The sequence below is a fragment of the Trichechus manatus genome, unplaced genomic scaffold (assembly GCF_000243295.1).
Source record: "Trichechus manatus latirostris isolate Lorelei unplaced genomic scaffold, TriManLat1.0 scaffold00175, whole genome shotgun sequence".
Lineage (NCBI taxonomy): Eukaryota > Metazoa > Chordata > Mammalia > Sirenia > Trichechidae > Trichechus > Trichechus manatus.
In genome coordinates, this window is record NW_004444111.1 from 4,392,797 (window position 1) to 4,417,940 (window position 25,144).

At 36.0% G+C, this 25,144-nt stretch overlaps 1 protein-coding gene across 2 annotated transcripts in view; it reads left to right on the forward strand.

Moving 5' to 3' along the window:
- Window positions 1–3,139: 3,139 nt before the first annotated feature.
- DSC1 (desmocollin 1) overlaps window positions 3,140–25,144 on the forward strand; it is a 33,263-nt gene continuing 11,258 nt past the window's right edge. For both annotated transcript variants that reach the window (XM_004386895.2, XM_004386896.2), the window contains exons 1-11: window positions 3,140–3,202; window positions 6,015–6,099; window positions 7,590–7,792; window positions 9,174–9,293; window positions 10,100–10,255; window positions 17,544–17,688; window positions 20,033–20,199; window positions 20,678–20,812; window positions 21,620–21,805; window positions 23,793–24,052; window positions 24,211–24,353. In XM_004386895.2, coding sequence (XP_004386952.1) covers window positions 3,140–3,202; window positions 6,015–6,099; window positions 7,590–7,792; window positions 9,174–9,293; window positions 10,100–10,255; window positions 17,544–17,688; window positions 20,033–20,199; window positions 20,678–20,812; window positions 21,620–21,805; window positions 23,793–24,052; window positions 24,211–24,353 — 1,663 coding nt within the window. The remainder of the gene's footprint in view (window positions 3,203–6,014; window positions 6,100–7,589; window positions 7,793–9,173; window positions 9,294–10,099; window positions 10,256–17,543; window positions 17,689–20,032; window positions 20,200–20,677; window positions 20,813–21,619; window positions 21,806–23,792; window positions 24,053–24,210; window positions 24,354–25,144) is intronic.

Below are 25,144 nucleotides of genomic sequence, written 5' to 3' on the forward strand. Positions count from 1 at the left end.
CCAAATTCCAGTTCAGATACCAAGTATATTTGTTGGTGATTGTGTCTTTGGCAAGGTCATTTATTTCCCAAAAGTCCCTAATTTCTGATTCCAAGAAGCTGTTATATTGTTATTTCCGCATCTGCCCACAAGAAGGAATTTTTCTTACTGTCAACTAAGCAAAAGAAAATCTTTCATTCTTCCTTTCTCAGCAGCATGGGTATTGCACTGTACCTTTACTTTTTAGTCAAACATGGTGCAGATATGTAAGTAGCAAGAGCTGGAAGAGTGATTTCTTTTATAAAAACTTACGCATTAAGTAGCTTAAAGGTCATTTTATTTAACCATAGAATGACTCTCACCAAACAGGATAGAAAGTCCACAGGATTCTAGTATGACTGGCTGTTGCTAGAGTTGTAGGTTATAACTGCTTCTGAATATATTTTATTAGTCTCAAATTTGCTTTTGTTCAGCGAACCAGGATTCTCACTTACTGGACCATCAGTTTCTGTTCCTTTTCAATATATTGGCATCAATTTGTTGTAGAAATGACATGAAGGAGTAAAAAGAGTATCACTTTGGTGGCAGACAGACTTGGGTTCAAATGTCTACTTCTTCACTTTCTGTGGATCCATGGGCAAAGGACGATTACTTACTTTCCAGAGGTTTTATCATCTCCTGAATGGTGTCCTCATTGGGCTGTTAGAAGGATTCACTGAAATGTCTGCCATGGGGTAAAAATCATGTGTATGGACAATGCTGGTGTCTGACCTCCTCTAACTTCATGAGGCGGGAGAGAAATCACCATCAACATCAGCCCAAGGTGGATTCCTATGATGAGGTGGAGGTCAGGCATACCTCCTCTCTCTAACCTTTTTACCAATTCTGACACTAGCTGTCCCTTCCACAGCACTCTCTATTTCTCTGCTGGGTTCATTAATTTGTTGCAATGGCCATACAGAATTCACAGGCCATACTCATAGTTATGGGGTTTATTAGGGATGTAACAGGTCACAATTCAGGATCAAGATCAGGATCGGGAAGCATGTAGGCAAAGTCTCCCTTCTTCAGTGCAGGACAGCTATCTTTGCAGTTCCTCTCGGCCATGCAGGGCCCCTCCTCACTCCCTGAAGACAGACTCTTCTCAACCCCTTGAGGACAGGCTCCTCTCAGCCCCCATGAAGACAGGCTCCTCTCAGCCTCCTGAGGTCAAGCTCCTGTTGGCCCCCTCAGGACAGGTCTTCGAACCATGGGCAAAGGATGATTACTTACTCTCCAGAGGTTTCATCATCTCCTAAATGGAGTCCTCATTGGACCATTGCAAGGATTTGCCTGGCCTCTGTCCTGTTCAGTCAAGTGTTACAAAGCTCTTTAGCTCTGCCAATAAGTTCCCAGAGGCACCCCCACTCCTTCAGCAAGCCTCCTGCCCGAGGGCACTCAACTCTTGCACTCCGTGAGTCAGCACGCCCACTGTAGCTGTCTTGCTCCACAGGCTGGGAAGCCAACTGTGCCGTTTTGTGCCAGTTCCCTTGGTCTAGGAGGTTCTCAGTGCAGGCACCCTGGGTCCAAAGGACACACTCCACTTCTGGCTCTTCTTTCTTGATGGTAGTGAGGTCCCCTTCCTCTACTTCTGGGATTGGCTGCCCTTAAGCTTAGCGGGATGGCAACACTGACCAATCCCCTCGTTAGGGTTCCATAGACTTTATTTGCATGGTCCCATCCCTGCAAGCCTCCCATGCACCTTATTTGCATTATTACCAGGCTGTCCAATTCTTTTGGTGGGCCATAAACACCTTATTTGCATAGTCCCAGCCAATCATTTTGGTGGAGTCGCAAGACCATGAATGGCTAAAATGGCCACATTAAGTAATTCACTGCACCGCGTATGGCTTCTGATTCATAGCGGTGGCTCAGTAAATATGAATTTTAGTTCCCTCTCTGTATATAAAACTAAGTAATTAACATTTGAAAACATTTATCCTCCTCCTCTAACTTCCATCACTGCCACTGAGTGCAACTGATAGCATTGAGCTCACTGAATTGCGACAGGAGAGATAATGCTAAAGTCCTCCTTGCAAAGGTCATTAGTGCTTTAAAAAAGCCTAAAATCGATGGAATTATTGTACTGTTAGGCTAGGGTAACCTGCATCTGATGTACAACAATTTAGGGCAAATGTAGTGATCTTAGTGAGACGTGATCTTATAGATAGTAGTTGTCCGCAAATATACTCCAGAAAAAAAAAAATATATGGCTTCATGTGTAACAGAAAGAAAACAATAAGAAAATCACACCCCAGATATTTATTTATTTTCTTACTTTGTTCATTTCAATCACACATTTAAATAATATTAGGTTTTGATGAGGTCTTTGCATTCTGATAAATTCCCTTGTGGCACAGATAGGACCAAACTGCAATGGACAGACAAATAACAGGGACTAGACACAAAGCATCTGTGAAATTGTTGCTTTAAACTGGAAAGCTAGATCTCTGGCAGAGCTGCAATGCTATATGTGACAGACTACACCTAAATGCCTAGATAGGGAGATAACTTTTGATGGATGTGATTACACATGTTTATGTCTCCTGATTTGCCAATGGCAGCTGAGGAAGGAAGGTGATGATTCCAAACATCACTTCTTGCATGGAGTTCGTGCACAATTTATGCTTGTACCTGGGGGCAAAATAGATTAACAGGGCCAGGAAGGAGGGGAGGACGTGGGAGTGGGTAATAACTGTGGAGAGCTTCATAGCATCAACCTGGGGGGAAAGGGAGGAGGGCTGAGGATTGAGGGTGTTCCCTCCTGCTTCTCTGTCTCACGTGGCAGGGGAAATTTTGAAAGCTGCTGTGAGGAGGAGCTAGTGGCTGGCTTTTGGGGTGTTTTGTACCCCACCCTCCCCACTTGTAGGAAAACCTCTTTACAAGAGGTAATTGAATGGGAAGGAGGAAGACAACCCAGGAATAGGAGGAAAGCAACTCTCGGACTGCTCTTCTCTTATTATCTGCCTCCTGACTCTTCTCCAAACAAGCTCATCCGTGCCAAGGTGGCAGCAGAATACCCTGCACAAGTGCCAGCTGCTGGGCATCGGCTTAGCCTCCCGGTGCATGCCAGGCTGCCCTATTATCCAGTCACCATCCTTGGCCACTGGGACCGCTTCTGATGGCTGTGGCCTCTGCTGCCTCAGGGAGCACCTTCTGTAAGCAGCTCCTTTTCTCTCTCCTGGTGAGTAACAACAAAAAGGATTAGGGAATTCAAGCCTGTTGGTAACCGTGTCCTTGGTCTAGTTTGGGCTTGAAAGAGAGAGGGGTGAGGTGGAAAGCAGAGAAGACAGACCAGGCAAACGAAAGCAGAGCTGAGAAAAATCTCAGGAGTTAAGAGACTTGTGATCTGGGGTGTGAGATGTTTAGCATTCTCGTCAAGTGCCCTGCCATGATGTTAACGTTTTTTTCCAAGGGAATTCCCTGTTCTTGCTATGGTGTTTTTATAAGGAGTAGCAGAGTAATTCATTCCTCAGGCATTTGGCCAGAAGGTTCTGAGGTTTGCTTTTGAGACTGGCCATTATATAATCTCTGGTTGTTTAACATGTGTTGTTCCACTGAGCTTCGGGAAGAGAAAAAGGATTCTGGGTGAAGATGCGAATTATCCAGGGCTTTCTTAATTTCACCGAGGAACAGCCAAGAGAAGGGCAGAAATCTTAATTCAAGCAAGGAGTTTAACCTGAGAAAAATAAGCTTTAAAAAAATGCGACGGTCATTAAACAAAAACAAACAAGAACTTGGTTTCCACTGGGTTTTTAGTAGCTTTGTAACCATGTACTAAGATGTTTATGTCTCCATGATGGGGATTGGGGTAAGAGAAGTTGTCCTATCTCTCCATCCAATATTTTTGATCTGTGAATTTCCTTTTTTTTTTTTTTTTAATTTTAGCAAAGATTTTAGCTTCAAATTATATTTTTGAAATTTGAAGTTTTTACTGTATGGAGGATAAACACTTTCTCCATATAAATTATGTACAATGCAAGACTAATGGTCAAGTTCTCATCCTGTAACTGACTGGGGAAAAGAGAATTCAGAGACCAATTATAATTAGTAAGGTAAAATGTGGAGAAAGCTCCCCAAGGGATTCACTCAGGTTTGTTTTGTTACGGGCCTCTGCCCTGTCCAGTTTCCTTTGATTCATCCCCTGCCCATCCATCACCTATCCACATACTGGCTAAAAGATTGTCTGACCCCCACTCCCTCTAAATCAGTACTTAATGGAAGACTGGAATACTGCTTAATGATTGGAAACTTCCATTGACTATGCCTGCAGAGGCAGGACCACCAAGATGGGGTTCTAGGGCAGGCAAGAAAGAAGATAAGAAATGATGGTGGGAGTGGGAGTGTGGATATACCCTATGAGAATAATGTCATATATGTGTGTATCTATGTGTATATGTATATATACGTACGCAAGTATATGCGTAAGGCATAATGTACATATATAATGTCATGCATGTACACACACGCATAATATGTATGCATATGCATTTTTCTAATTACAAAATACCCTTTCCATGTTATTTATTTAAACCATTACTAATAGGATGGTTTTTGCTCAGAAATTCTTTAGATATAATTTAGTGCATTCCTTGTCATTAGGAACGAACAGATGAAAAAGTAAAATGAACCAAAATGCCTTCTGTTTTTAAAAGTGGTTATTTAAATTAAAACTGAATACAAATGTGACTTTTTATATTCAAGTTTTGATATTATCTGCTAAAAGTTTTCGTAAAATTACAAACTGTTTGAAGAGGCTCCTAGACTTAGACTGAATTAGGGTGAGGAGGAAAAGAAGTGCACATCCTTAATATAGATATTCATCTCTTCTTTTTTCCTTCTCCCAAACTAGAAATTTGTCCTCATAGAAAAGTTGATGAGAAAATAAAACTGTTCCTGGAAAATCTAGCTAAGCTCTATTTTACATTTAAATGAGCAGAACATAGTTATTCTGATAAAGAGAAGAGAAAGCAAATAAACAGAAAATGCCAAGAAAAAGAAGGAAATTATGTTTTGAACTTGTAGACACTTTTAAACTTATGGATTTGATTTTTTGGATAGTATCTGTCTTCTTTCCTTGAACTATGTAGCTTTTCAGCAATAGCTGCATCCTAGAATAGGCAAGTGTATAGAGACAAAAGTTTCTTAGTGATTACCAGGGACTGGTGTGGGGAAGGGAAGGGAAGTCACTGCGTAGAGAACACAGAGCTTCTGTTAAGGGTGATGAAAAAAGTTGAAAATGAATAATGGTGACAGTTGAATGACATGATAAACATAATTAATGTGGCTGAATTGTACATGTGAAGAATGTTGAAATGGCAAATGCTTCGTTACGTATATTGTTACCACAGTAAAAGAGAGAGAGAGAGGCTAAAAAGAAAAAGAAAAAAAATATATTGAAAAGTGGAGGAGATAGCGTAATGGCTACCAATATATACATGTATTTGTATAATTTGAGATCTTTAGACTTTGAAGCTTATGCAAAGCCAGTATGAAGAGTGATTTTTTTTAATGAGTTTAAAAGTAATCCTCAAATATTTTCTGGATATCATCAACTATATCCTCAAATAGTTTAGCTGTGAAAACGATGATTTGATAATTAGTACAAATATGTGACTATTGTATTCCAGAATCAAGTACCATTTTTCATGCTAAACATCAGAATGGCATTTTGAAATGGATTTAAAAATAAAATCTGGTCTTAGAGATGATAACCTTTACATGAAGTCAATAGCTAGTAACACTTTTCTTGAAATGATATAATATGATTTAGATCCTAAGAACTACTGTTCACTTTAATTTTTTTCATTGATACTAAATAACTGTGGTGCCCCTAAAGCCACTTTTATTGCTATTTCCTTTTAAAATGAATATGAAAAAAATCGAAGGTTTGAAAGAGTATTTGTTTCAGAAACTGACAAATTTTTATCAGTAAGACAAAATGGTAATGTGAAAACATGACCAAATGTTAATTCCTGACTTTTTCTTTCTTTGAGGTTCTAATATTATTTAGTGATGCTTGTAAGAAAATTTCTCTTCAAGTTCCTTCTCATCTTCAGGCTGAAACACTTGTAGGCAAAGGTAAGAACTGCATTAGGAATTTCATAGTTGTAATTTTCAGCATTTAGCTTAATGCTATTCTTGTAAAGTTTTGGGATAAAAGCTTCCTGGCATTAAAATTGGACTTACAATGAAAGATGCACTGTTTGTTTTTTGGTAGTAGTTAGAAATAATTAAAGTAACAAAGTTAGTTGTGTATTTTTCTTGCCAGAAAAATTAGCAAGCACCAGAGGGCTAAATTATTTTAGCTTAGTTTAAACAAAGCAAGTCATCAAAAACAAAAGCATATTTTAATCCGTATCCACAAATCTACTTCTAAATTTCCAGAGTCCAGTTCTTCAACTGATTAGACATAAAACAGAAGTGTCAATTTTTTAATTATTTTATTTATTTTAAATGCTTCAGAATAAAAATTGTATTTGAGGTTGATTTACAATGAACAAGTACCTGCCAACAATTTATATGTGATCGATTTCACAGAGTAACTTGGGAAATTCAAATAAAATTGTGATGGGTCTTACTACCACAGCCACCCTTGACTTATGGGCTGGTTGTTCTTCTGAATCCAAAGGTAACATTCCTTTCATCAAGGTATTTCATTAGCCTTCAGTTTACAGTTAGAAAAATACACCCTGAATATAAAAGTGGTATCCTTTTCAAGATAGAATTGTTTCACAGAGTGCTTTGAAGTATTAAATTAATGGCTTATCTTTCAAAAACATTTAAAAGATATATAGTAAATACTATAAAGACATAATATATGCTGTAAATGTGTTGTATATGAATTGAGTAGGAATTATTTTGATAGCAGCCACAATGTATATGAAGCATTGGGGTAATTAAACCTCAGAAAAACTATTATAGAATGATTATTTACAATATTCCTGGGAAATGTTACATAAGAATAGACCAGTTTTCTTATTTGTTACAGGATAGTTTTAACTATTAAAAGAATATTGTGAATAAGTTCAAAGTTCACTGACTTCATACAGTTATACTACAAAAGATATCAAACAGCAAATTTGCAGATACATATTTAAGGACAAACTATAAATAAGAATGAAAGTAGAAACAGAATAAGTCCAGTGGCCCTAGAAAATATTTTATATCTAGTCATAAATTAATTTCTAACAACCAAAACCAAAACCAAACCCATTGCCATCGAGTTGATTCTGACTCATAGCAACCCGATAGAACAGAGTAGAACTGCCCCATAGGGTTTCCAAGGAGCAGCTGGTGGATTCGAACTGCCAGCCTTTTGGTTAGCAGTCAAACACTTAACCACTGTGTCACCAGGGCTCCAATTTATAACAAAAATAGTGGAAAATATGACTGCATTAATTATTTAATTTTCCTGGGCTCTATGTTTTAGAATAGCTGGTACTCAGCAAACTCCAAGTGCAACCTCTCTCTTTCTGCTTCTCGTGCACTAACTCACTGTCGTCACTCCTGCAAAACCAGTTCTATTCCTGTTTCACCGTACAAATTACTGTGGAATTTCTCCCCTGCAGTGAATCTGGAAGAGTGTCTCAAGTCCGCCAGCCATATCCTGTCAAGTGATCCTGACTTCAGAATTCTAGAAGATGGCTCTATTTACACAACAAATGACCTCATGTTGTCTTCTAAAAGGAAGAGCTTTTTCATTTTACTCTCAGACAGTCAGAGGCAGGAACAGATAAAGATCGAACTTGTGCTGGCAGCAAGAGAAAATAAGGTATAATGAGCAAAGGCTTAAGTAGCTTAGCATATTAATCTGCTTACGAAATCCTTCATTTCACCTCCTTCCAGGTTAAAATCAGTGTTCTTGAATGCTCATGTATTGGTCTATTCCACTTATAATTTTACACACACACACACGCACACACGCACACACACGCACACACACACATACACACCATACTGGATTGTTTTAAGGAGTGGCAGAGCTATATACAAAATTATGTAAAGTAAACAACTCTGTATCCAGGCAGCAAGGAATATCAAAAGTTTCAGATAATGTTTTGAGGCGTGGCAATGAGAACAACCAACTTGAAGAACAAGGCAGGGATGGGTCTAAAGCTCAGTGAAAATTGGTTCAGACTGAAGATGTGGCACTCCACCCTGAGTGGCTTTCTCCCAGTTCACTGTGGGTTGAGTCTTGCTTTGAGGAGAAGAAATTGTCTCAGGCTTACTCATGTGGTAATTGAAACTTCTATGGATTCCCTCTCTTCAGAGTGGAGCCATGACCAGTCCACATCTAGGCTCATTTTCTTGCAATGAGAGTGTGACTGGTTCAGGGAATGGAAGAGAAGAAGATTACAGAAATTAACATAAATCTCACTTTATGCACACTCAGCACAGTGATTTTGATCTTAAAAAAATCATTCATTAATAAGTGATTCAAATTATAAGGGGCCAGCAAAATTACTTTTGATTACAAGAAAACGTCTTCGTGGCATTTAGAATGACTAAGCCCACAAAACATCATTTTATATTCAAATTGTTAAAAATCTCTACATTATGTAAAATAAAATATATACTTGAACAAATGCTGACCTGTGTCTTTATACAGGTATAAAGATATGCTTGTAACTTTTAAGAAATTTTGACCACATTACTCCTAAACCCGTTGCTATTGAGTCGATTCCAACTCACAGCGACCCTAAAAGACAGAGTGGAACTGGCCCATAGGGTTTCCAAGGAGAGGTTGGTGGATTCAAACTGCTAACCTTTTGGTTAGCAGCTGAACGCTTACCCATTGCATAAAATTAATTCATAAGTATTTATTAATGGATTATCTATTTTTAGGGAGTCTGAAGCTTCTCAAGATGGCATTTTTTACCAATACCCAGTAACGTTCTGGTTAAATAACTGGTTAAATCAGAAATTAGGTAGAACTAGGACTAGAATGTAGTCTGAGGTCTTATTTATGTATGTGTGTGTGTGTGTGTGTGTGTCTGTGTATCTTACTACCAAATAATAGAAATCATTTTGGGATTATCCATGACATTGTTATGTACACCTCTGCTTATTTTCTCCATGTCAATGTATAAGTAAAGTCACAGTTTTTAGAATGTTAAATAATTCTATATTTCTTCGTTCTGCATCAAATACAGGCTGGTAGGAAGAGACATACCAAGGACACCAGCCTTAAGCGCAGCAAGAGACGATGGGCTCCTATTCCATGTTCAATAATGGAGAACTCATTAGGTCCATTTCCACAACGCATTCAACAGGTAAATACCAACTCGTTTTATTTTTTATGTGATAGAATTTTTGTTGTTAAAACTTTCCATTCGAACTGCCCCAGTATATTGAATCAGGGCTTTAGCCTAATGGTACGAATAAGATCTTATACACCAAACCAGAGTCACATAGTAGTGAGGCAGTGTCTGTTATCACTTTCTTTCATAAATCACATTTAAATATTTAGAAATAGGTCTTATACTTCGAGTTTCTGATGTCTTTAGTTCCGCCTTCAAATCCTTCCGGTCACTCTGCCAGACTTTAGCAGTCATGTATAGAGGGCATGTCTAAAGATTTTGCATAATTCAACTCTTGCTTAAATTAGCATTTATTCTCCCAAAAGATGATGAGTATTTCTATTTACCAAGTAAATGATGTAAATATAAACATAGGCCAGCTTTGAAAGTATGCATTCTTGAAGAATTAATTGTGGAAGGGCAATTGCATTATTTCTACTCTTTTAAATCATACAATTTTCAATTCAAAATAGTTCACTCACTGAAAGAATGAGAATAAGTGGGTGGAAGTTTAAAAATATATTCAACTTCACAAATTTTCCTAAATATGTAGACAACTCAGAAAGAAGTTTCTGATCAAATAAACGACCGAGTTTACGACTTTGTACATTGCAGAATGCAATGAGAGATGATGGGAAGATAAGCAGAAAAGAAAGAATAAATGAGTAAGAGGGATATGAGCGAAAGGATAAAAAATATAAACCATCAAAATAATTTAGGTTTGAAATCTTCAGGATGGCATATTTGTTATAATACTAAATTGTCACTTATTGTTATAGATCGAGTCTGATACTGCACAGAATTATACCATCTTTTACTCCATAAGTGGACCAGGAGTGGACAAAGAACCCGTCAATTTCTTCTACATAGAGAGAGACACTGGGTATATATTTTGTACACGAAGCATAGATCGTGAGCAATATCAACAGTTTTCGGTAGGATCATTGAATTATTTATTCAGAATTGTGTTTTTTTATTATTAGTTTCATTTTTTCAATGCTGCTTGCTTGCTTGCATAATGGGCTAACCAAATATTTGATTTAGTATCTTGAACATTACTAGCTTATAACATAAACTTCAAATTTGTATTGGTTGCATTGATGAAGAATGACAGGGGGTATTACAAGGGAAAGAAAAGAGGGAAAATGGTAAAGAAAATTTTAAAGAATTTTAAATAATGATAGAATTTTAAATAACTGATTCTGATCTATAGACTCCTAGGAGAACAAGAATTTTATTGAGTTCAAAATTCCGTATAATAAAATAGCTGATCATTCTCAACCCTGGCTCTGCATTATAAATCACCTGAGAACTTTTTAAAAATGCTGATGCTTGGGCCCATGCTCAGAAATTCTGATTTAATTGTTCTAGATAGAGCTCAGGCAATCTATTTTTTTTTTTTTTTTTAAGTCTTCCTAGGTGATTCTACGTATATAATAGGGTTGAGGTCCATTGCTTTAGCTGGCACAGACTGTATTCTTCTCTTTCCTTCCCTGGAACTGTTTTCAGCAATGAGCCTTTGGGCACCGTTTTATTTCCTTTATAATCCAGAATACTTTACACACTTATCTGCTTATTTCATTCAATCAAAGGAAAATTCTAATTCCTCTGAAAATGAAACTCTTTTATTTTTCTCTTCCAAACTTCACATATTTCCTTAGTGTTCTGATTTCTAAGCTGACGTACAAGAGAACTTTACAGAAGGTGTTCAGGGTGATTGTGAATAAAACTGATAAAGGACTTACCATCTTGAATTATAAAAAAGTTTAGTAAAGAAGCTCTTTGCTAAAGAAGGATATAAAAGGGAAACTCATCGCATACTTGGGCAGTCCAGAGAGTAACTAACATCTTAGCAGACATCTGAAAAAGGAGTGGGAGTTGATGGGAGTCGGTAGCTAAGTGTTTCAGGCGGAGACAGCAGTAATATAAAGATCTAATAATGAAAAAAAAAACAACAACAACAACAAAAGCAAACTCTGACTGGAGTGTAGCTTGAAGCTAAAGAAGAGTATGAACTACAAAGCTTGAAATGTAAGTAAAGACTAGAGTGGGAAGGATCTTATGAACGTACCACAGAGATTGAGCCCTGACCTAAGAATGTTCACCAAAGCAATCTGCATGGTAGTGAAATTTCTGAAACAACATACATATTTAACTTTAGGGATTTTATAATGAAATACAGTGGTAGGATTACAGTGACATATTTTCTTTATAATTTTATGTCCCTTCCAAGATTCTCTACAATAAACATTCATTAGTTGTAACAATACCAAACTGTTACTTAAAAAAAAAAAAATCTTGCATAGGCTTTTGCAGGAGAGGCATGTTAACCACCATTGCAAACATTTTCATCTTTTTATCAAGAAGCAAGATAGTGATAGAGTATATAGTTTTCTGCAGCTTTTACAGCTGCTTCACCAGAAGAAAAGATCTAGCATTAGCACTCACTCTTGTGTTTGCTCTGTATGTTGCCTACGCTGTATGTTGGGATGTAAACTTCATATCCTATTCTGCTGACAGATCATTTGATAAGTTTCTGTTTGTCAATTTTTGACTCTTCAGCTGCCTCTCATTGGTCATCCTGCTGCCATTTTGCTTCTTATTGTGATTGTTGCTAGAAGAAAGGGGAAGAGAATAGTTTAAGATTGGAAATAACTTGCTCTGTTTTTTTTCACATCTTTTAAAGGATGAATGAGTAAATTCTAAAATTTTTATGTTCCAAGTTAGGATTTTGAATCATGTTCCCTTCAGAATTACCCATATTTCTCTAGTTCTCATTAACATGATTAAGATTGAATAGGCATTAAGAAAGTCCATTTGCAGATTACTAAAATTCATAAGGAAAAGTAAAACAACCAGATGTAAACATGATGCAAGTTATAAAATCACTCGAAGGAGTATGAAAACGAAGCTTTCTTTGTCTACGTAGAGGATGAAATTAAAATGTCTTTGCTTTTCTACCAAATTAAATTTCATTTATTGTTCTATAATAAAAAACTCATTTCTCTGGAAATTAGTAGAGCTTTAGTTTCTTCCACTTTTACTTTTAGTCTTGGACAAGTCACAAGCATCTCTGTTTTACAGGCTACTAGTAACTGTCTTGCTGTCTCGGGGCTGTTGTGGTCATTGAATGCCATAATGTTGGTGAAATCACTATGTATACTGTAAAACTCTTAAAATTTTCTAATAGTAGATCAAACAATTCACATACTCCAGAATTTTGTCCTAAAGACTAGGATTTTGCTGGGATGTCCCAATTCTTTATTTGCATCTAGCACATATAAATGTTAAGTATCAATAATAGATTGTTGTCATTTGACATAATTTTATTTCATAGATGAGTGAGAATAAAAGCCATAGATCTAAGTTGATGCATATTCTATGTGCTCCTCTTACTTCTCTTGCTCCATATTGACTTGTCTTGGCTGATGAAGATTTTCCTGGGTGAGTCACACCATTATTACGCTTTGAGGAGTTTACCTTAAACTATTAAATTCATCTAATTTTTCAGGGATTTACATAACTCCCTTTTTTCAAGTTTTTTGAAAAACAGTTCTATAATAAGATTCCAATAATTCCAAATTATTCTATGAAAGGGGCCAGTTTTGATCACCCTTTTGAGTATTGGGTAAGAACTTGTTCCTTTTAAAAGTTGTTAGAGACAAAAACATTTTAGTCTAGTTCTTTCTTACCTATCCATCCAGATCCTTATTATCTTTTAACAAGTAATTTGTTTTTCTGACATACAAGTTTCTATCCATGGTCTTTGTAGACTTCTTATGAATTCAAACTGTGTACCTGCTCAGTCTTGGTGCCAGTGCTAACCCCCTTCTTCTTGTTCAGTCTACACCAGACATACCTCTCAATACAAGACCAAACTCAAGTTCTATCTTGTGTCAGCAACTGTTTGTATCTTCCCAAAGTGCCTAGCATAGTCCTGTTGCTATTATTCTTGTTTAATAGTTGCTATAGATTTTATTAAACAAACGCAAATGAATACTCACTCTGTAATAGGCAAGGTAAGGTATTAAAAGATGAATAAGACACTTTTACTTCTATCTATTAACTTATCAGCTTGTTGGTCAACCAAAATGTATAAATCATTATAATGTGGAACAGGTTAATGTATGAGGTGTTGATTTTATTAAGAGCTGTATCAGACTTCACATAAAGGGTTATGGAATAATAGTGCAAGAAGATATTAATTGCGTGTGAGTTGTGTCTCTATGGATGGACTGGGATTGGAGCTAGACCTTGAGTAACAAATACGATTTTGACAGGCAGCCATGGGAAGTGAAAGGATTCCAAGTAGGAGGAATAACCTCAACAAACAAACAAACCAAAAATATACTGGTGTTTGAAATATATGCCATTTATAAACACTTATTATGCCCATGTGACTGCTGAATAGGATGTGTGTGTGTCAGAGGTCAGAGAAGAGGAACATAGTGGGAAAAAGTAGAGGGGCATGGTATAGACATGAATACTAGAACAAGGAGATTAAATTTTCTATATATTCACATAAAAACATTAGATGGGTCATTGAAGGTTTTATTAATAGGGAGTGACATAATAAGTTCTTCATTTTAGGGGGATTACTGGAAGTGATATTTATATTGGAGAAGGATCAGTCCTAAACGTAAGGAAATGAGACAGAAGGCTATCTCAGAAGTTTTGGTGAAAAGATGGAAGAAGCAGTAGGGAAAAGGGGAGTCAGAAGTTAGAACTATTTCAGCACTTGACTCAGCAGGACTTGTTTTCTGATAAAATGTGGGGAGTTAAAAACAAAAATAAAGGAATAGGGGACAACTCTGAACATTTGAACTTGACAACTGGGAGAATGATGATACTGTTAATAAGAATGGAACATAAAAAATCAAGAGCAATGGATCTGAGGGCAGGGATTACCTTCATGTTGGGTATGTTATGTCTGGAACATATCTGGAGCATCTAAATTGTAAAGGTCAATCAGACAATGGAAGTAATAGTTGAGTGAGAGAAGACAGGAGTACATAGATGCAAGAGCTATTTACACAGAAATTATAGTAGAAGTCTTTCCTGTAAGAACTCATAGAATAAGAACAAGGTCAAGATAGAACCTTAGGGAAATAGTTATAGCCAAGCAGTAAGTGGAGGAAGAAGATCCATACTTAGAAAGAAAAGTCTGAAAAACTGAAGGAGAATGAGAAAGTACAGTGCTACGGGAACCAAGGGTACATAGATTTTCAAGAAGGGTGGCTAATAGCAACAATACAGAGAGTTAGACTTCTTATATATCTACTGAGACTTGCTATAATTAGGATACAATGAGAACAAAGAAAAGGATACTGGTTTTGGTGCATTGTTGGCATCCTTTTCATGAGTATTTTTAGCAAAATTACAAAATAGTAAACCAGATCTTGGGCTGAAGACAGGACAAATTGAGTAATAATGGAGGCAGTGAGTATGGATCGTTTTTCAAAAAGTTTTGGGCAAATGCAATAGTAAAAGATAAGCAATTTCAGCAAAACAGTGAGAAAGGGCTAAAAGAAATGAGGTTCTTCAAGCTATATAGAAGAACTCAGAAAGGAAACCTGACCCACATGCAACACCCACATGTAATTTAAATAGCAACATTTTAACTCACTGCAATATTATTGTCTTTGATATATAATAATTGAAACAAGACTGAAAGACCATTCCTTTTATTGAGTTATTTGAAAAATATTGCTTTCATAACTAAATAAGAAAATATTTGTTCCGTTCCTCTATTATATGAACATAAGTGGATTATCCTAGAGAGCTACACTATGCTTTAAAATTTAACTGCATTCTTATTTAGATCATTCTCTTTATAATAATGATTTCAATTTTTATTTACTCTGGAGATAATTGGCTGATTTTTAACAAAAAGTAAAACCAGAATAGTTTGTGGAAAAAAACAACCAAATCTGAAGCAGTGGAATTTGAAATAATGATATTTACTTAAAGTATATGCAGGTACTATTATTTTAAACCCAAGTGATTATGTGGTGGGAAGCAGCTGATCTTCTTTTCTATTGGGGTGAAAAACTAGCCAGAATTAGTGTAAATTTTAGCAAGATGGACTTAGGTTAGATAAGGAGACATTTTAATGCCAATGTGATGAGTTAGAAGAATGCATTACCAGTTCAATAGAATCTTTATGACAATTTTTACAGAAGACAAATTTAAGGGTAATTTTTATTTTCCTAAAAGAGTAAGATAGATGTAATTGGATGTAAAAAAAAAAAAAAAAAAAAACTGTTTATGGAAGACTTACTCAATTTAAGGCCCTGTGTTAATTGTTTCTGGGATATCACTAATTATCCTGAGGACAACTGTAATCTAACAGAGATAACACTGTCATAGTTTTTTTTGCCAGTCAAGAATCTCCAAATGGCAGCAGTTTAAAGGAAGAAAAATTTGTACCATCCGTGTGAGGGACAAAAGGGGAGACTGTTAAGAAAGCTAAATAGTGTAAGTGACATCTAGATATGATGATGGTGATGATGATGGTGGTAGTGGTGAAGATGGTGCTGCATGCACTCCTATATACTGCTCCTGAGTTCATAATCTGTTGAGAAATAAGCCAGAGGATTAAGATTGGTGAAAATCAAAATATAAGTTTTATGGCTGGAAAAAGCCCATCTGAGAGTTGTTTGAAGAAAAATAGGTGAGGGGCAGAGAGAACATGGGTGGTTATTTTGATACGTTCCATCCCAGAGAGGGGATGGAAATTCCTTTCCCTCCAGGTTAGCATGCGGAGTAAGACACAACGTTGCCTTCCATCACAATGATGAGGATTGCGTGGTTACTTTGGTAGATGATGATGGATCACTGAAGATTTTGATTAGACAGTATCATGATTAAAGTCGTGCTTTATGAAAATGAATCTGGTTCCTCAGTGCTACATAGATTGGAGAAAGGACTGTCAGTTAGGACAAGGGCAGGAAGATCAGCAGGACATCATTCAGGATATACTTGGAGGCTAATGAGCCGGATGGCAGTAGGAACAGAAAGGAGAACATGGATGATAGAGACACAGAATGCCGTGATCACTAGAATTTAGCTACCAACAAAGGTAATGAGGGAAAGGGAATAGTTGGATACCTGAGATTTTGAACTTGATTCACTCTGTGGAATGATCGTTGTTATCGTTAGTTACTGGGAAGTCAACTCTGATTGATGGCCACCTTACGTATAACAGAACAAACGCTGCCCAATCCCACACCATCTTCACGATCTTGGATATGTTTAAGCCCGTTGTTACGGCTATTTTGTCAGTCCATCTCACTGAGGGTTTTCCTCCTTTTCGCTGACCCTCTACTTTACCAAACATGATGTCCTTTTCCCACAGTTGGTATTTCCTAATGACGTGTCCAGAGTAAGCTAGCTGAAGTCTCAACCACTCTTGCTTCTAAAGAGCATTCTGTTGTAATGGAATGGTTACAATAAGGAAATAATCAGAAAGAGCTAGTTGTGATGAAGAACTGAATTATTACAGGGTTCACTTTTGGCAGGTTCAGTTTGTCCTGCCAGTGAAGAAAATCCATGTAATTCAACAATTATTTAGTGAGCACTTATTATGCACAAACCACATAAGACGAGTGCAAAAATGATTTGACAGGTTTTAAATGGAAAGGATATTAAATCCTGGTATTTGGAGCCAAGATACATCATTTTGAAAGAGGAAGACTTTGACATGGAATTTTTATATGCTTTTATTAGCTTTTTTATTAACAAGAAATGCATGTTTATAAAAGAAAAATGAGAAAATTCAGGTAAATAGAGAAAACAATCCACAATTCAGTCACTCAGAGATAGTCATTATATGTATGCATATATGTTATGTATAAACCTATAAATAAATAAACATTTTTACACACTTTTAAGAAATACTTGTTACTAGTGTAACTGGGTGAAATTTACATGCATTCTAACAAATAGAGCAGCATGCAGTTAATTCAGGGAAGAGAATAGGCTCATTCAGGAGCAGTGCAGGGTACTTGGTGAGAGAATAAAAAATAACTCTGAAAGAAGATTGAAGTCATGTGGTGCGTATAGGCTGTGCCATCGTGTTATCTTTCAACCGTTTGATTTCTTAGTTTCATACACCTCTGTGGAAGTTTTTTATAATGTTGCATCTTTCCTCACCTGCTAGGTTTAAGTGTGTGCATAATTTGTCATTTAAGAACAAGTTCATGGGGTATTTCTACCTTTCAGCTATATGGCTATGCAACAACCCCAGATGGTTATGTGCCCGAGTATCCACTCCCCATCGTAATCGTAATTGAAGACGATAACGATAATGCACCGTATTTTGAAAGCAAGTTGACTACGTTTACTGTGTTGGAAAATTGCAAATCTGGTAAGTTCACATTTTAGAGTATGATAAGATTATTTGACACTTGGCTGATTTTTAAGTGTTTAATTTTATCATTACATGTCATGGTTTTTTGGTATTTCTTATTAAGAACCCATTTCCCCTTTAGAAATTGATGTTGTAGGACATCATTACGAAGGGTCTTAAATTACCCTGAGAAAATTTTCTTAAACTAAGGCATATTTATAAGGTAAAATTTCATGTATGTTCCGCTTGTATATCATGGCTTTATAATTCTAGCAATATTTACTTGACTCAATTCTTTCTATGGTGGGGTTGGCGTCCGGTGTACATGTGCAGTACTGGAAGTCAGTTATTTAGCATAAAAGACATTAGCTAGGAATTCACAGAGAGCATGACAAAGGGGAGTTAGGACTGGGCCAAGAACCATTTTGTCTTTCGGAGAAATGAGGGGTCATTTTTAATTTTTTCATTTGGTTTTTAAATTGTGATTATGTAAGGATATGTGAAAAGTTTAGGAAAAATTAAACTTTCCCTTCTAAACCAGGAAAATACTCCAAAGGAAAGTGATATGAAAAAATCTATATGAAAGTTTATTATATGGTGCTGAACAATATTTTTATTTAATACACATTTGAAATTCAAAGGGATTGATTGTCTAGGCTATATATGTGTAATACCACTTCTTAGTGAAGTCTTATATGCTTTCGTGAATTCCCTTTATTAAATGACTGGTGGATATTAGCTTTCATTTTAGCCTAAACTTGTAACCAGTGTATCATATGATAGCAATTTTAGGGAAATGCTAGATTTTTGCTTCTATCGAATTCCTCATTAATGTTTTTAACACAGTAATGTAGACTATTTTTAAATGTTTGACTTTTAGGGGTATACTATGTAACACTTTAAGTAGTCCCAGGGTGGTGCAAATGGTTAAGTGCTGGACTACTAACTGAAAGGTTGGTGGTTCAAATATACCCAGAGGCACCTTGGAAGTAAGGCCTAGCAATATACTTCCAAAGTTCACAGCCTTGGAAACTCTATAGAGTGCAGTTCTACTCTGTGCACGTGGGGTCACCATGAGTTGAAATCGACTCGACAGCAACTAATGACAACATATAATAATACTTTATAGTCTTGTAAGATCATACACTTTTCCAGTTAAACCTCTTCATGCTTATCTTGCTATGCACTTGCAGATGGTAGCTAACATAAAGTCACTAACCAGCTAGAGTAATCTACAATGAATATGGAATATGTGACAGATGAATGTTGCTTCAATTTACTTTATTTTTGCCACGTACATATGTGTCGGAGCCCCGGTGGTGCAGTAGTTACGCATTCAGCTGTTAACTAAAGGTCAGCAGTTTGAATCCGTCAGCCGATCCTTGGAAACCCTATGGGGCAATTCTACTCTGTCCTATAGGATAGTTTTATAAAGTAATAGATAATTTAAATATTAATAAAGAATGTTTAGTATATTTTCAAGGACCAGAATTATATCATGGCATAGAAATGCTTATCTGATTTATAATGACATATAAATTGTTTTGCTTGGCATATCTTCCAAACAAATTGAAAAAGAAATTTTAAACTGGTTTGATGATATAGTCAGTCAAGATTGTGACCTAACCATACCAAGGGTCATAACAACATTGTCCAGTTAATTTAAAAAAATAAAAATAAAAAATTGGCAAGAAATGCCATTAGTTCTCATGGCCTCTTCCATTCTGTTGCCATGCACGTAGGTATATACAATACTGCTCTCCTCACAACAAGAGTTTTGTTAAAGCAACATTGCCAGTACTGTGATATCTGGACTATTAAGATTGTACAAGGGATAGTCAGACTGGTGCATAATAATGTTTGCGATATTACAACATCTATTACTTGCATATATAAATAACACATTTATTTAAAAAAAAATAAAAGCATAAAATCTTTGCTGTCATGTGCAAATCGGTGCTATACCTCAAATTAACATTATCAAGTTGGGCTACCAAAGAGACAAGATATACGAGAAGGACCTATCCAAAGACAGTTCATGAAGTGGGACAGAGGTAGGCGGGAAGAATTTGGAAACCAAGGTGGAAAAAAACCAAAAACAAACTCTTCTCGTATACATAAAGAACAAACCAGGTAGCCACTTAACTGAGTTTCAAGTTAGGGGCATGGAGTGAAATGATGGAGGGGCTCAGAGAAGTTTCAGAGAACATTTACACATGCCTCTATCTGTAAAACGAATCTACTTGTAGCCTTTTGGGAGAGTTTTCTATAACAATGCCTTGATTTTATTTTTTGTTTGTAATTCAATTCTATCATTATTTTAATTTTTTTTTTTTTTATAATATTGGATTTATCTAAACAGGAACTTCAGTGGGACAAGTGACTGCCATAGACAATGATGAACCCGACACATTACATACTCGTCTGAGATATAAAATCTTACGACAAATCCCAGATCATCCACAGCACTTCTCTGTACATCCAAACACAGGTGTCATCACAACAGTTACATCTTTACTGGATAGAGAAGTAATTAACTGATTAATTTATTTCCCAATCACTAAATTATATTTAAACGAATATGTGAATAGAAACGAATAGTGAGCTCTCAAGAGTAGTGACAATATGGCCATTGTGACCTCCTCTTCAAGCATGTTTCTGTACAGCTTTGATTAGGGTTGATCTAGAGAATTCCTTTGTACCTGCAGACATGTTGGTAAGGTACCAGGTGTTAAATGAGGTCTCACTTGAGATCATTGTGCTGATTTGATTTGTTGAGAATAAAAAAGCTTAAAGATTTTAAATGTTATATTAGACACACTGACTTTCCATTTTACTGATTGGCCCATCTCTTGTTCTGTATTTGTATTTATGGTGGTTTTTTTTTTTTAAAGATATAATAAAAAAGAACGTTTGCCAAATAATTAGAGGCTGCACAGTGATGACGAGAATTACAAGTTATAGGAAATAGAAGTGTTCATCAATGTATCTTTTCCCTTTATTTCAGTCCTGTGACACGTATACGTTAATAATGGAAGTGCGAGACATGGGGGGCCAACATTTTGGTTTATTTAATACAGGAACAATTACTATTTCACTTTTGGATGAAAATGACAATTTACCAGTGTTCACAGAAACTTCCGTGAGTATATTTCTCTATTCAATTACTTAGATTCATTTATTTTTTCAAAAAAAAATCAAATCGTTAATTTGGTAGCTCTGTGATATTCTAAGTTTTGGTTTCAATATCTGCCACTTACAAATAACATAGGGAGAAAAATATGATCTCTGTAAAAATAATTGACCATGTGAGAGAAAAAGCTGAAATTAAAATCTAGATCTGTTATGTTCCAATGGCTGCCAACCTTCTACAAGTTCATCTTATACCTCTAGCAGATTGTGATTTGCTGTTTTTTTTTTTTTTAGTCTTTTAATATTTTTGGCCTCTCTGGGGGAAGAACTATGATTTAATTTATCAAAAGGCTAAAACATTTTCCTTACATTGATTGCTAGTTAATCACAAGTGAATTTAAAAAGATCGACGTGATAAGTTACCCAGTAATTATAAGAAATCAATGTATGTTATAATTATCTACAAATATTGAGGGCTTAAAATATTAATATAAAACATTTATTAAGTCCTTACTATGTCTAAAAAGGCAGAGATAGTAAATATTGTAGGGGTTCAGAGAAGGGACAAATCTGAGTGTCAAGAAAATTGACTCAGAGAAGTTGAGAAATTGAGGCATGAGTTAGTCTTTGAAGATTGGGTAAGATTTGAAAAAGCAGTGTGTGCTGGAAAGAAGAACGCTATCCGTTAAATTTACAAATTCTTTTCCAAAAAATGTATGCACATTTCCACATCACTTTTCTTTAAATGCAAATTTTAGAGCAGAAAATCACATTGTTAAAGCTATCAATTTATAATAATAAGAGGCAATTGTTTCAGTACTTTGCAGAGGTAGAAGAAAACAGAATTGATGTTGAGATTTTGCGAATGAAGGTGTATGACAACGATCTGCCCAACACTCCTCATTCAAAGGCTGTATACAGGATCCTACGGGGAAATGAAAACGGAGCCTTCAAAATTTCCACAGATCCAAATACAAATGAAGCAGTCTTATGTGTTGTCAAGGTAAACAAATAAAATAATCAAGTACCGCTTTTAAAAAAGTCAGCTTATGTTTGGGCATTGATATTCACATACATGGCTGTAATATTGCAATGTAATGTAACGCTGAAATGATTTACATTGGTTTACACACACTTATTTTCACTTATTATTTTACTCTCATTTCCTCTCTTACGGGAAAGACATGGAAGGTACAAAACCCATCTCTCTGTATATGAGGAAAACCAAAGCAGAGAAAGATGGAAGTAGTAATCAAATATTAGCCTTAGACACACACTTGTCCAAATCTCTCATTTTATAGGTGAAGAACACACAATATAGAGAAATGGAGGAATCATTATTTGAAATCAAACCTCTTGACTTTTCAACTCCCTTCATGTTCATTATATATTTTACCTCCCCATAACGTCTTTTAGGGAGCCCTGGTAGCACAGTGGTTAAGAGTTCAGCTGTTAACCAAAAGGTTAGCAATTCGAACCTTTCACCAGCTTTCTCCACAGGAGAAACATGGGGCAGTCAGCTTCCGTAAAGATTTACAGCCTTGGAGACCCTATGGGAGCAGTTCTATTCTGTCCTATAGGGTTGTTATGAGTTGGAATCAACTCAATGGCAATGGATATAATGTTTTTTATAAGATAGATCACTGTATTAAATATTCAACAGCTAGTCCGATTAATAGGAGCCCTGGTGGTGAAGTGGTAAAGAGGTTGGCTGTCAACTAAAAGGTTGAAAGTTCGAATCCAGTAGCCACTCCTTGGAAAACCTTTGGGGCAGTTCTACTCTGTTCTATAAGGGTTCTGACGAGTCGGAATTGACTTGACAGCAACGGGTTTGGTTTTCGGGTTTTTTAATTCCCATTAATCATCCTATGTTTGAGGAAGCCAGTGCTTTGGGATTTTTAAAAAAAATTTAATTGCAGTTGCTGGCACCTAGAGTGACTGATTACTTTAACAACACATAGTTCCTTTCTGCGTCTTTCTACCCATGCCCTCACTGACTTCTTGCATGTCTTCCCTCATTACATTCTTCCAGGTGATGTATTTTCTTAGACGCTTTATGCAGAAACTGTGTTTTCCTGATAAGATTTTTAGAAGATGTTCTTTAATTATTATACTGTCATTTATTTATCTACTTATTTATTTATTTAGCTCCTAGATTTCTTTCTCTTCCTTCTCCTTCTTTTGTTATCATGATAGATTTTAGACTATAACCATTTTAACTGTTGTTTCAGGATTCTTTCTAATTATTCACTTGTGTTTTTATTAGGAACTCAAACCCAAACCAAACCCATTGCCATCAAGTTGATTCCAATTTGTAGTGACCCTATAGGACAGAGTAGAACTGCCCCATAGGGTTTCCAAGGAGCAGCTGGTGGATTCGAACTGCCTACCTTTTGGTTAGCAGCCTAGCTCTTGACCACTGCGCCACCAGGGCCCCATGTTAGGAGCTAAGCAGACCCAAATCTAACATGTTTTGAAAAGTTTCATAGGTGCTGCTAAATAATGTCATCATATCAGTTGACTCAAGATAACTTAAAGTATCTTCTCTATTATGACCAGATCTCATGTCCTAGTGATCTATATAATTATTTTATATACTTAGCCTGGAGGGACTTTGGCTATTATAGTTATCACTGTTATCCCACGTGTTAAATAATAAAATTATGAAGAAAAGTAGTCCATTTGAATTTTTTCAAACACACACTTGGTATTTCTATTAATATTTAAAACTTGTAATGAAAAAATGAGGCAAAATCTTCTCACATAAATGCGAGAAGAAAATTTTATTAAATCTTAAAATTGACAGTTTTGGTAGTGTTTGTCATTATGGAAACCTAATTATTTATCTTTAACTACATTAGCACCAACTTTTGGTAACATTTAATACATAAAAATGACTTTCCCTTTTGGGCTAAAACTTGCAATTATAATCATAAGTCTTCTATATGTAGTATTATATATTGACTAATAAAAGTATGTGTATTGAACAGCCATTGAACTACGAAGTCCATCACCAAATTATTTTGCAAGTTTGTGCACTTAATGAAGCACAATTGTCTAAAAAAACGAACTCACAGACTCCTACTACGTGCACTACAACTGTCACTGTTAAAGTTAAAGACCGTGATGAGGGCCCTGAATGTCGGCCACCTGTAAAAGTTATTGAGAGTAAAGATGGCCTCAAAGCTGGTACAGAGCTCATTGGATACAAAGCAGTGGATCCGGAAACGGGCAGTAGTGAAGGCTTAAGGTAATGTAATTTTCAAAAAGCTCCTTATTTTTAATTGTAATGTAAGTTGATTTCAAATTTAGGAAAGCTCTACGTATATTTCAAAATGACATTTTTAAAGACTGTGTTCCTTGGCTTGTCCTTGGCCTGACCATTGACATTTGATTTCTCAAAATTAGATATACGAAGATAGGAGATGAAGATAACTGGTTTGAAATTAATGAAATAACTGGTAACTTGAAAACTGTAAAAACACTGGATAGAGAATCAAAATTTGTCAAAAATGACCAATATAATTTTTCGGTGATTGCAAGGGATGCAGGTGAGTGCCATTTTCTAGAAATAAAACATAAACATATCATTTGTTTTTCATGTTGACAGCATTTTACCATGAGACATTAGGTACAATTGGATTGTGGGGCTAAACCTTTTGCTGTCCAGGTTTCTCCATTCACTTGGCATCCACTCCTCTGTGCCCACCACAATCCCTCCTTCCTCCAAGGTATCTGGGAGGGTGTCTCGTCTCCCACCTTCTACATAACATGTGTGTGTGTGTTTTTTTAAAGGAAATCTTATTTCCAGATCACAATTTAATGCAATGTTTGAAGTATGATTGCTCAGTTTTTTGAAGACCACTCAATTTAGGCTCCACTGCATCAGTAAACCCAAGGTTAGGATGTGAAAGCCCAAATCTAAGTTTCAAAGACCTTTGCTGTGGACACGGTGACATACTGGAACACCTCCATTTTGTCCAGGAGTACAGGTTTGGTTATTATGATATGAATTTGCTGAAAGGGGTCAACCCATTTAGAACAGTTGAGTTCAAGGTAGGTTTGTTCTGAGCCTTTCTGAAAGGGGAACAAAACATTTATCTTCGTTCCTAAAGAAATGATCAAACTACGGCTCGTAAGTCTTTTGCTATGGTTTGCAATTCCTGTGAAAGTTAATTCTAGGACCCATGTTGTAAAGAAATGCCCTTCAAATGTCATAAAGTAATGATCATGAAATACTTTTGAACATACAGTCTTATCAGTAAACCACATTTAAATACGTACCTCCATATGTTTAATAGTATGTTTATTTATATACATATACTATTATACTGGAGCCCTG